The sequence below is a fragment of the Camellia sinensis genome, chromosome 3, assembly GCF_055761805.1.
Source record: "Camellia sinensis isolate YWXY chromosome 3, ASM5576180v1, whole genome shotgun sequence".
NCBI classification, from domain to species: domain Eukaryota; kingdom Viridiplantae; phylum Streptophyta; class Magnoliopsida; order Ericales; family Theaceae; genus Camellia; species Camellia sinensis.
Window position 1 is genome coordinate 166,035,679 of NC_138963.1, and position 12,940 is coordinate 166,048,618.

At 33.6% G+C, this 12,940-nt stretch overlaps 2 protein-coding genes across 2 annotated transcripts; one reads left to right on the plus strand and one right to left on the minus strand.

Annotated features, from left to right (window-relative positions):
• Positions 1-1,380: 1,380 nt before the first annotated feature.
• Positions 1,381-3,712, plus strand: LOC114309963 (pathogen-related protein). The gene is made up of 4 exons (XM_028255857.2): positions 1,381-1,624; positions 2,539-2,671; positions 2,775-3,079; positions 3,320-3,712. The coding sequence occupies exons 1-4, from the start codon at positions 1,403-1,405 to the stop codon at positions 3,470-3,472; spliced, it is 813 nt and encodes a 270-aa protein (XP_028111658.2). The 5' UTR covers positions 1,381-1,402; the 3' UTR covers positions 3,473-3,712.
• Positions 3,713-5,130: 1,418 nt separating this feature from the next.
• LOC114303151 (uncharacterized protein C57A10.07) lies at positions 5,131-8,824 on the minus strand. Its single transcript, XM_028248303.2, has 3 exons — positions 7,447-8,824; positions 5,870-5,994; positions 5,131-5,689 (listed from the first exon to the last, which is right to left on the minus strand). Exons 1-3 carry the CDS (start codon positions 8,036-8,038, stop codon positions 5,372-5,374), a joined length of 1,035 nt encoding a protein of 344 aa, XP_028104104.2. The 5' UTR covers positions 8,039-8,824; the 3' UTR covers positions 5,131-5,371.
• Positions 8,825-12,940: the final 4,116 nt, after the last annotated feature.

The window sequence follows — 12,940 nt, forward strand, 5'->3', positions numbered from 1 at the left end:
TACTCAATGACAAAAAAATAAATAAAATTCATTTCACTTCTAAATTTATTTTTAATGACATAAATTTAGAGATCAATACTTAATGACCCAAAAAAAAATTAAAATTAAAATTCTACTACCCTTTTATGTACACTAATGAATGAAGGAGTAATGCTAGAGGCGCTAACATTTCTGCCAAATATTTTACTAAATATCTTACATATTAGGACATTTAATAAAATATTTGATAAAAATATTGGACTTCTAACATTTTCCATGAATGAACACATTATATTTACGTTGTGAGCCACCTAATCATTGAAATTTTTTTTATTATTATTACATTATTGGTCTCTAATTAAACATTTTCGTTTTTTTTTTTTTTTTAAGATTTTTCATAAATATTTTACTTTTTAAATGAATTAAAAAAAAACTAAATACCAAAAAAATCACTAAAATCAAGAAAATTAAGTAAAAAGAAAAAACAAATTAACAATAATTTTCAAAAACAAAACCAAAGAAGGTGCTTCAAGATGTTTGGATTTCCGTGACTCACGCTAGTCCATTAGTATTCATCATTAGAATCTAGTATACTTCGGGAACAAAAAATTTACAGCTACAGAAAATTAATCCTTTATAAATTGACCAAATCGAAATGTTGGACCAAAATAATATAAAACTTAGGGAATGGTTTCTATTCAGTCTGTGATTGGATTGGACGGTATTGTTGGGCTTGTGGGAGCCCAGCATGATTTTCGTTTCGATTCGAACCGTTAATGTATAGAACTAGTCAAGTATTATATTCCCGTAAAAAGTCACCTTGATCGGATATTAATAGTTACGTGATCAAATCAGTTTTGTATGAAAAAAATAGACGGTGAAAAAATAAACGATTGACAAAAATCTGTTCCGATGAAATAACTATCGATATCTGATTAACGTGATTTTTTTATAAACATAGTACTTGAAAAGTTCTACACATTGAATGGTTCGGATTATCGAAACGAAACTTATGATAGACCCTCACAGGCCCATCAATACCCTCCCGTCCATATCGGATTGGAGGGACACTATTTCCCAAAACTTACACTTCGTATACCAAAAGTATAATTAATCATTTTTTTTTTTCAATGGTATCAGCCATGAGGACTACCTTAACACATATGTAATCATTTGGGGATAAAAGTTAAATTTAAGAATCAAAATAACACAAAGTACATAACTTGGATATATATATATTTTTTAAAAAAAAAAATTGTACTCAACCACCCCTTTTTCTTTGGTTAGCCCATATTGATGGGGTGTCCTTATCATTCTCACAATAGTCAAACAAAATGTTATTTTAAAATTGTTGGGTAGCATCATGGAAAGTTTATTTTTAATCTATAATGGGCTATGTTTTGGTATATATATATAAGAGAGGATGCGAGGATTGCGCATCACACAATTTCAGACTCAACCTTATTTAGCTTTGCTCTTGTCTGCCAAGACAAACATGACATCTTCTTCAGTTGAGGCGGCTCAGCAGGGTGACAAGTATAGAGCTTCCTTGAATGGAGAGGGAGAGAAGAACACAAAGTGGAGGTTTGGTGCTCCTCCTAACTATGATGTTGTCAACAAGCTCTTTGAAGAAGGCAGAACAAAGGTAGTGTTTACTCACCCGTTATAAACAAATTCTTTGGTCTTGTTTGGTTTGTGTCGGGAGATATAATTTTTGAAAAAAAATTTAAAAAATTTGTTTGGTTAAAAATTTTTGAAAAAATATTTCAAAATCACTTTTCTCTCTACTACACATTAATCAATTACTTTTTCCCTCCTCTCTCATTCTCAATCATTTTTTCTTTCATACCCATCTATCCAATTATAAAAAATATCAAATCATCCCAAATTTCAAAAGTATTTTCAAAATATACAATCAAACAAATTTTCAAAAGGGCTAGGCTTCTCTCTAGTCCATGATCTGACTAGAAGGTACTGTTGGGCCCCATAGGGACCCACCACAGGTCCCATTTCGATAATTCGAACCGTTCAATATGCAGAACTCGTTAAATACTATATGCCAATAAAAAATCACGTTGATCAGATATCGATAATATCTCATCGGATCAATTTCTATCAACCGTTTATTTTTTTACTATCCATTTTTTTTTTACACAAAACTGATTTGATCACGTAATTATCGATATCTGATTAACGTGATTTTTAATAAAAATGCAGTACTCGACGAGTTCTACACATTGAACGGTTCACATTATCAAAACGGGACCCATAGTGAACCTACACAGGCTCAACAGTACCCCTCCAATCCAGAGAGAAGCCAGCCCCTTTTCAAAATTTTTAAACTCTCTAAAAACTTATTTTTAAAATAATATCTCAAAACACAAATTTATCTCTAATTGGTTAAAAACAGTTAAGTGGAGATCCCACTACTTTAATCAGATGATTGTTTTGTTTACTCGACTGATAGGATCGGACTATCCTTTCTGTATTTGTATATGTTTGTATAGTTTTAGTATATCAATATTTTCTATGGCTGACCTAATTGTTTGTCTATTGTAGATTTGGCCTCAAGGTTCACTTGAGGAAAAAGTGCAGAACCTTCTCAAGTCATGGGAAATGGAGATTTTCCATAAGAAATCTTTTGATGACTTCAAAACCATGGACCCAAAGAAGTACACTTTCAGTCTCAATGGTAATAAAAAGTCCTCTTTCTTTTTAATTTAATATTTTTGTATCCTATCCTTCTTGTTCAGTCTAATTTTCCTTGTGAGCACTTTCTTGATCACAATTTCCAGGGCGAAAACCGACAACCCTGGAAGAAATAGTGCAAAAGTTTGGGGGAGGGTACAACCCACTACTGCAGACCTCCTTGCCAGAGGAGTTCCAGTTCTACAACATAGCTGAGGAAACTGCAGAATCATCGCACCAGGCCTTCACAACAACTTTCCCCCGCGGATTTGCCATAGAGGTTCTTCAAGTTTATTTGGGGCCACCAGTGATTGTGTTCAAGTTTAGGCACTGGGGATTCATGGAGGGTCCCTTTAAAGGGTATGCCCCAACTGGTGAAAAGATAGAATTGTATGGCATGGCCATTTTTGAGGTATATATTGAACATTTTCATCCCAATTAAATCTCATTTATTTATTTATTTATAAACATCCCCAAATTAAAGCTTTTTCTCTTCTTGTCTTCTATTTTTAAGTTCTTTTGGATTTCTAAACAGAATTGAGTGTTTAATTAAAGCTTTTTCTCTTCTTGTCTTCTATTTTTAAGTTCTTTTGGATTTCTAAACAGAATTGAGTGTTTTGAGGCATGAAATTGATAATCCTGGTTGAAACAGTTAAATGAAGAATCAAAAATCGTGAAGGTAGAGCTCTTTTATGATCGCGGAGAGTTGCTTGGAGGTCTCATGAAGGGTGGCCATGGTGGTGCCTCTGATAGTTCCACAAATGAGATGCTTTCAAGCTGCCCTATCATGAAGGGCACTGGGTAATAATGTGTGTGAGGGTTCTTGTGAAGTTTCTTACAACACAACGTCAACAATTTACTCTTCAATGGATGTAACTTTGACTTTTTTATTATTATTATTATTTATTTTAAGCTTGTTCTCCGTCTAATAATGGGTATAAATAATTTGTTCTAAGAGTTTGGGTCACTGGTTTTACTACACAGTAGTTGTAATCACCAGAAAAACAGATGAAATGAACAGAGTATTTTGCTTTTGTTGTATTAACACTTACGATTTCAATTAGTTAATGAGATAATTGATCGGGCTGTGAGAATAAGTTATGCCATGGAATTTGATGAGATGAAAATTCGGAGATAGAGGGGGTGTAAAATTGGCTTGCGTGCCACCCGAAGGCCGCATGCGGCCCGGGTGAGCCCCACCCATAACCTAGCCCATCAGCCCACTCGAGATCCGATGTTATTTTTTGTGAAAAAAATAAAAAATAAAAAAATAAATGATCAAGCCCAGCCCGAGAACCGAATATCCCATGGGGGGCGTGGGCCTTAGCCTAGTTTTCTAGTCCATGGGCCGACCCGGCCCGAAATTTGACTTAAGCTTGCGAGGCTTGACATAGGCCGACCGAGACCGGGTGGACCAGGCCGAACAAAAATATAGAGATAAATTACCATCATGTGATAAATAGATGGAGGAAATGGAATGAGATAAATATACATATATATATATAAATAATATTATTTTTTTACTGTTGGATGTAGCAGGGAAATGATTTGAGAGGCATATTCAAAGGACAAATAAGTAAAATACAGAGGTAGGAAAATTCTTAGCAGCCAAGTTGTGGACCATTTTCCAGAAAAATAAATAAATAAAAAATAATAGTGTTTCATTTTCTATTGTTGTGAACCTGCCTAGAAGCTACAAGGAGTTTGGACAGTTAATAATGTGTAATATATTCCCACAATTTGAAATTTTTCTTCTTTCTTCCCATAACAATTTGAATTTTGACCCAGGAAAACAAAAAATTTAAAGATATTGAAGTTCATTAATAAAACCCACAGACGAAAAATAAATAAATAAATAAAATAAAAAAGAATGAAAAAAACCCCATTAATGCAAGCAGAAGTGAAATAAAGGACAATTTTCTTGCACAAGACATGTCATCGACCAAAATAAGGGCTTTTATTTTTGTATAACTAAAAGTTACAAAGCAACCAAGAAAATTATAAATAAAAGATCAAATCCCACACCGATCATAAAAGGAATTGATCATAACTTTATTTGTATCTTGGATTTATCAAAGGAAAACGAAAATAGAAGGAAAATGAAATTACTCAAGTATATTCATTTTTAATATACCCTATTCATTTTCAAGGATAATGAGAATAAGAAAGGAGGGAATAAAATATGATCCCAGTAGATCATTACAAAAATCTCATAATTGAGTCCAAAAACTTTGCTATAACCAAAGGATTTCTATATCGCATCCCATATACACCTTAGGGGTTACAAGTGACAGATGGATCAACTTGATTTCATGTCTTCTTATTAGAATATTTTAAAAATTAAATTAAGTAGAAACCTAGATTTCACTGAGCATTAGAATTTCAGAACGCAACTTAGTAAATCAGAGGAGATCCTACGTGAGTTTTGCAGTTAAAATAATTAGATCAGTCTACAATAATGCATACACCAACATAATTATTGATTTTTGATTTTTGATCAAGAGAGAAATAACTTTGTGAATGATTCTACACAATCCTTGTATAAGCAGAAAGGAAAAAACAAAACAAGTCCCATCTTCTGTCTAGCTATAACATGATTTAAGGGAAGTTGAATTTGCATTGTTGTTGGGTAAAACATCTATTTGATATTGGTTTAGAAGTTCTAATACTATCATAAATCAAAATAATAAAAAAAAAAACGAGGCTAAGCCCAAGGGAGGGAACCTGGATATGGAGTTGCACTGCAATATCTGAACAGGCCTTCAATTTCAGGACAGCCATTAGGATAAGGGATTGATCGGTGAAAAGGATCACGCCCTAATTTCTTGCGGCTCAGTGAAGTTAAGCAGCCATAGGGGTCCTGTTGAAATTGAGTCCTCACGAGTGCTTCACCTTTCAAAGCAGCTTCCCTTGAAGTTGGAGAAGCTGGGGTGCCCGAGTATAAGAACCTCGCCTCTGGAAACCGAATTGCAGAGCGATGCAGCTGTGCAAACCTCTCCTCCTTGAAATCGTAACTTACGACCTGAAATTCAGCAACATCAAATAGTGGTAACAAAGGCAACACTGACAAGATCGTTAAGCATGGAGGTTTAAGCAAAAATATCTTTGGCGAAATCAAATTCAACATCATGATTTAAGCCAAAAAAACGTATTTCAGGCTCTGCAGAATAATGGGAATTCATGCTACAATGAGTGGACTTACAGTTATATTAAGTGGATATGTGCCGGTAAGTTCGCGGAACCGACAAACACTAAAGAGAAGATTCTCAAAACTGTCCCTCGCATGTTCTTCTGTGAGTGCCCTCCATCTCACATTTTCTTGATTGCCTGTGCAGACAATATACAGTGGCACAGTCAGAGTTAGATGATTCATAACTTGTACAAAGTGAATAAAATTTCAACAGAGATTAATATAATGATATATTAGGGAAAATGATGAAAAAATCATGTAATAATTTTCCTTTTATTTCATCTCAACATAGTTGACGGTAGAACTAATGCAGCAGGTAAGCTCATCTTGCAGCATAAGGGCTTAATTCCCAGTTGGCTAAACAATTTGATGAACATGGAATTGCTTTGTCACTTTAATTAACTATATACAATAGTAAATATTAGTAAAATAAAGGCACCATTTCAATACGATTTGTGAAAGTGTTGTTTACCAGGCTCAGGACGAAAATAGCAGGACAGCAAGAAAATATACAAGTAATTTTGGAACACTAACCATTTCCATAGCATGGTTTATATCCAACTATTTTGGAGATAAACATAAATTACAAGATTGATTCAATACAGACATCTCTCATTACTTTTTCCTCCTCAATGTACTTGAAGACTAACCTTGTTGCATAAGTTAGCAAGAATTGCCGAATTACCAAACACAAATTTCATTAGAGAAAGAGAAGGTCCAACTCTGCATTTTCCATGCTCCATGGAACATTACAAGTTGAAGGTTGCGCATAAACAGCTATCTTAGCATAGTTTCAACTCTTTCAATGTGATGTATTAAAGCCAGAAAGGTTTAACATCTATTTTGGTTGACTGTAATACTCATTCAAGCATCTAGCTTTCGTTTTTTGGTTGTCATTGAAGGCTCTTTGATAAGCAAGCAGAATAGAGAAACAGAACAATAATATAAAACTGATTGATACCCGACTGTCAAATCGCACATATATTTGGAAAGGTTATGCACTTAATGCATGAATTATTTACCCCAACTTAAAATATAAAAAAAATAAATAAATAAATTATAAAAAAGGAGAAGAAACTAACAGTTACAAACAATATCCAGCACAAACACAAAACAACAATGGTCTTACTAAAAAATTAACATCAACTAGAACTGAACAAACCTGATGCATTTCAAACAGGCTAACAATGTCCCCCTACCCCCCAGAAAAAAGTGCTTTTGTGGACTAATATAATTAATAAGTCTCTGTTAATCCACATTTTTTACAGTTAAAAAAGAAAAGAAAAAGATATGTCCATTAAAACTAAGCCCCGTGCAAACAAATTCAGGTTATCTACGAGAACCCTATTTCCTCGGTGACTTTAGGGTTCAACTATAAGTTGAGAATTATGTATGCAAAAAAATAATCAACCTCCATTACTTGTGCAAAGCATACAAATGCACATGCTTGAACCAACATCAAAAAACCAATGGATAGAAAGCCTAATGGGTTCTTCCTACAATTAATCATTTCATAGACCCTAATTTTTTTCAACCAAAATAAAGTATTAGAAAGCAACTACTCAAAGTGAGAAAAACAGTGGACTCACCAAACCATCCCTTTGATTCAGCAACAGTCCAGTAGCTCTGTGCTTCACTCCTAGGCCCCGCATCTTTCCGAGTCTCGCCACCACTGAACAAGAGCAAGGCCTCACTATCTTTGGTGGCAATTTCTACTCCCTCCTGTATGTGTGTCAAAAAAGTTGCTGCCTGGCCTGGATGCTTTTGATAGGACTCCAAAAACCAAGAATCCTCCTTATCAACCTTGTCACAACTACTACTTGTATAAATTGAATGCCCAGCAACCATTACAAGATTCCGAAGCTTCGCAAATGGATACGTATCCGAAACCCTATTAAATTTCCTAGAATAACTCACCCCCTGAAACTGGCTCTCATAATGAGAGAACATTACGATGACTGTGAGCCCAAATGACAAGAAAATGAAGAAAACCAACATTGGGTGCAACTTGTAGTAGTACTTAAAACGATTTCCAATAGATTTAAGCATTTTGACGGGATGAAATAGTGAATTTTTGGGCTTTCTGGCTCGTTTGATGGTACCGGATTCTAAATCAAAGTCACCACTTGGGTAAGCATGAAAGGCCTTGGGATTTCCAGACCCAAAAGAATAACTTTTCATGATAGAATGAGTCCAGTCAATGGATAGGGAAACGGAGAGTAATCAAACATACCCAGATGGAAATTTACATAGACTAATCAGTGGGATCATGAAATCTGATTCGAACGGTACATTCAGGCACACCCAGTTAGGGAATTCAGATAGAAGAATCAATGGGATCACAAAAATCAGATTCAAATTGAAAAATCAAGCATACCCAGTTGGAAACTAAGAGAAGAGAAACCAATGGGTTCAATTACCGATTCAGATGAAAAATCAAACACAACTACAGAGAGAATGAGAGTTATGGGGCCATTCAGTTGTGTTAATCTTTTCAGATTCAATATAGGACAAACCCAATTGACAATTTACATCAGAAATTGAATCAAACCATCACCGTGCACGGAAATCTTATGACACGGAACAAAAAAGGGAGCACATATTTGAAGGTAGAACTCGCAGAAAGGTCACTACTCGTCAGAATTTCAAACATAAACTATAATCGATCGATCATCGATCGATCGAGAGAGAGAGAGAGAGAGAGAGAGAGAGAGAGAGCTCACCGCATGTTCATGAGTTCCATGAAGGACAAGAAATATGTACAGATTCCTGAAATTTCTTGTTTAGAGAACCATCGGCTCTGAGAGACGCAAGTATTTTTCTCGAGGAGGCGATGGCCAAGACAGAAGACTCCGGCGGAGTCAGGACTTTAGATTTTTTTTTTATTATTATTATTTTGTCTTTTCTTTCTTTTTTGTTCATAATATTTTGACGAATTGACATTTTGCTCAAGTTTTTATATATTTTTTATTAAATTAATATATGAAGTCTACCTTTGAAGTTGACTTAAATATCATTTTTCTAAATAAAAATATAAAAATTTGGCAATGTTAAGGGTTGGTTTGGGGTGTCCTAAAAAAGTGCACTTTTTGTCTTTTTACGAAAAGATGTGCAGAAAAGTAGAGAGGTGATGTGATGGAAAAAAGATAAAAAGATAAAAAGATGGATTATATAGGTTATGCCAAACAAGGCTTAAGTGACATTACGACACCTATATCTCCATGATATTTTTTACTAGTTAATTCTACTTTCATATATTATTTTTTCTTAATTTACATATTTAATAAAACAAATTTAATATAATTTTGTTTTAGAGTAAAAATACCAAAATGTTCTTATCTCTTTCTACTTAAATTCTAATTCTAAAACGCCACAACCATTTTCTATTGCCATTGTCATCGTTATCACCACCTCTATCGTCCGCTATCCCCTCTAGTCATCTCTTTTCCCTGTCCATTCAAGACATTCACAAATGGAGCTGTTAACATACATATTAGTGTCAATCTACAAATTTTAGCTAGTGAAATATGTTATTTGGAGCTGTTAAGGAGTTGGCTAAACTCAAAAAATAGTGTTATATATTATTTTGCTTGCCGCAGTTAACAATGGTTCTAGCCATCAACACAGGGAGAGAGAGAGAGAATAAAGTGGTGGTGGGACCCATCCATTGTAGTGACTGGACGGATGGTAAGAGAAAGAGAAAGGAGATGAGAGAAAAAGTGAGGGAATAAGAAAAAGCTACCAATATTCATCTTTTTTTTATTATTATTTTCTTATTTATATATCACTTAACATACTCTTTAACACATTTATTATATCATCATTCACTCTCTAAAATTAATAAATTCTTAACACACCTTAATACATATTTTTAAGTCTCACTTTTATCACTTTTTGTCATACACTTTAACAAACAATTTTAGTCATCCCATTATGGATGCTCTTACGATCACCTTCTGTCATAAATCATACACTCCCACTGGTTCCTTGTCGCAAATCAATCACTTTTGATGCTTAACTTTGGAGGTCTAAGATGGAAGAGAGTTGAGAGTGGCGATGACGGTGGTGATAGATGGCTAAAGGTGACGACAATGATGGCAAAAGAGAGTGGATGGATGGAAGAAAAATTAGGATTTTGAAATTAAAAATAAGGGTATTATTGGAATCAAAATCTATACTGAGATTTTTTATTTTTTTATGTGTATAATGAGAATGTGTTCATTAAATGTGTACACTATAAAGAAGTGATGTGTGAAAATAGAATTACTTCTTTCTACCACCGACAACTACCTTTTCACCAAATAATTTTCTTCTTTCGTTTTTGTTTTAAACCTTTTGGCACGTCAAATAATTTTTTTATTTTTGTTTCTTGTTATAAAAAATAAAAATAAATAAAAAAGCAAAAACTTGTTTAATACTTTATTTAAACAAATACACAAAAAACTGACAATGTTACTAAATCTAATTTAAATTAAAGAGATTTATCGGAATATATGGATGAAAAAAATGAGATAAAATTATTTTTTTTTTTTTAATTTCATTACGCAAAATGCTAACACTAGTTGGGGGTGCTCTTATGTACCTCAAACAATAACTAAATTAATTAGATTAAAAATATATATCCATAATTTTAAATTTTAAAATCTTTGTATAGAAAGTTAGAAATAAATTTTAATTATATCTTTTAGCCATATGTTATTTTGAAATTTGAAAATGAAAAATCTAGAAACCTCCTAGATGTTGATTTGTGATTATGTATCAATTTTAAGCAAAATATAACAATCCCAATCAAACAATCAAGATAAAGAGACACAACGATTTTACGTGGAAAAACCACAATTGGACACCTCCAACTGTGATAAAAAAAACCACGGGCAACAGCCACAAAACAATCCACTAAGAAGATTTAAAGGAATTACACAGGTATACTCTCAATTACCTAGCGAATCCACAACGCCTAATTGAACCAACCTCTATGTGCCTCTTCCAACCCCATCTTCACCACGGAATTGTCTTTCTGATGAGCCACTCCGGATTCCACCAAAGCTTCAGGCTCGAATTCTTCAGAATCCACAACTGAAGAATAACTCTCTCTTTTGTGTATAACAAACAAACCTTTGATGTACTCTTTTTAAATCATGAGTTGAAGACTCAATAAAAACATCAAAGAAAAAACAAACAAAATATCCCCAGATATAAACTTTAAGAACCAAAAAGAAGATCTGGAGGACTTCAATCAATCACCTAGTTTTGGGAGAAAACCAAGTATTTATAGAGAACCAAAAGTAATCCAAGATTGGGAAGAAAACAAACTTCTTGAGAAATCCGGATTCTGAGGTTCGCTCGAGCGAAGCTTTTCTGGCTCGAGCGAGCAGTGTATTTTTCATGATTTCTACTAGTGCCTTGGCTCGAGCGACGGATCCTTGGCTCGAGCGAGGAATACACTTTTTCAGGTTTTTGTATGGACGCAATCCTTGGCTCGAGCATGCATTCCTTGGCTCGAGCGAGACCTAGCTTGAGCGAGAACTCCTTGGCTCGAGCGAGCAATGACGGACATGCAATTTTGAATGCAATTTTGCATTTTGCTTCGGCCGCGAGCTGACCGGGCAGCTCGACCCCCGTAATAATCAGCGAAGTGGCAATCTTGAAAGCATTAACATCACAAACTTCTCTGCATGGTTCGATTCGGGTTTGGATTCGTATCTAATAAACTCATAGCCTCACTGAAATAAAAGTGCGAAAATAAATACATCTGAAAGGAGTTTTGTCAAACGGGGTTGCCAAGAATAAAAACCTAACAGAAAATATTTAAAAGGAAAGTTATTCAAATAAAATCTTAACCATCTATAATTTGAAAATATTTATTTCAAAGTATTAATAAAAAATTATAATTTTTTGTTTTTAAAGTTTAAAAATACATGTAGGTAAAACTATTGACATATCTAGTCATATTTGATTTTTAAATTTAAAATTCTATGAATGGAAGTTCAAAAATAAAACGTAGTAATTGTGAGAGGTTTTTTTTGTGAGTCTTAAATATTTTTCTTTATAAAATTACAATTGATTTTTAAGTTCATTAATTTTTTGAGATAGACTCAATGAGTGTGTACAATAAGGGTGGGCGCGAGTCGGTTGCAGTCACGGAACCTTCAATCCGCTATCCGTTCGTCAGATTGGCAGATTGGAGAAAATCAATCTGCATCTGTCCGCCAATCCGGCAAATGTGGATTGAGCGAATTGACGGATGGATGCAAATCGGTTTAACGGTTTAAAATTTTATAAATTTTTAATATAATTCAACTTGTACACTTCTTAAAAAAAAAAAAAAAAAAAAAAGAAGTACTACAGTTAATGACTTAAAAAATTATTACAATCACTACATGCCTCATTCAAAGAAAGAAGGTCTGAAATTTTAGAATATTACAATCGCTGCATACCTCATCCATATATTACAATCACATCATGCCTCATCCACATAAAATATTACAATCTGTGATTCTTACAATATAAAAACAATTCAAACCACCAAAACTATGAACAGAACAATAGTAGAGATTGTGTGCCTCTATTGTTAAATTTATATATGTTTTTAAAAATAAAAACCAACCAGCATATATCATTTTTTTTATTTATTATTTTTAGAGTTAAATTTAAAAAACAAAAAATATAGATAAATAATACATTTATTTTTTTCAATTCAAAAAATATATTCAAGTTGAAAACTCTTTTTCAACAAAATATATTTAACAGAATATTTAAACTCTTTTTTAATTGAAAACACAAACAGAATATCTAAACAAATTGAAAACACAAAGTCTTACAAATTACTAAGGGTGCTCGTGGTTTGACAGTTTAGTTGTGACCAAAAGAACTTCAAATCCCCCATCCGTCCAAAACTAGACAGATTAGAAAAAATCAATCCACAACCGTCCGTTCGTCATTACGCATTCGTCCAAAATGCGACAAATCGGTTCGGTTCGGTTCGATCAGTTGGACGGATCGATATATCTGTTGCTCACTCCTAGTGTACAAAAATAAATAAAAAAATAAAAACTAAAAAACTTCATGCAAAGAACGTATCAA

Excerpts from the sequence above, each read along its gene's own strand:
- LOC114309963 (XM_028255857.2), top strand. The coding sequence starts at position 1,403 with ATGCGAGGATTGCGCATCACACAATTTCAGACTCAACCTTATTTAGCT. Across the intron at positions 1,625-2,538 it reads TTGAAGAAGGCAGAACAAAG|ATTTGGCCTCAAGGTTCACT; the intron begins GTAGTGTTTACT and ends TGTCTATTGTAG. Across the intron at positions 3,080-3,319 it reads ATGGCATGGCCATTTTTGAG|TTAAATGAAGAATCAAAAAT; the intron begins GTATATATTGAA and ends TGGTTGAAACAG.
- LOC114303151 (XM_028248303.2), bottom strand. The coding sequence starts at position 8,038 with ATGAAAAGTTATTCTTTTGGGTCTGGAAATCCCAAGGCCTTTCATGCT. Across the intron at positions 5,995-7,446 it reads TGAATCAAAGGGATGGTTTG|GCAATCAAGAAAATGTGAGA; the intron begins GTGAGTCCACTG and ends TTGTCTGCACAG. Across the intron at positions 5,690-5,869 it reads CATATCCACTTAATATAACT|GTCGTAAGTTACGATTTCAA; the intron begins GTAAGTCCACTC and ends GCTGAATTTCAG.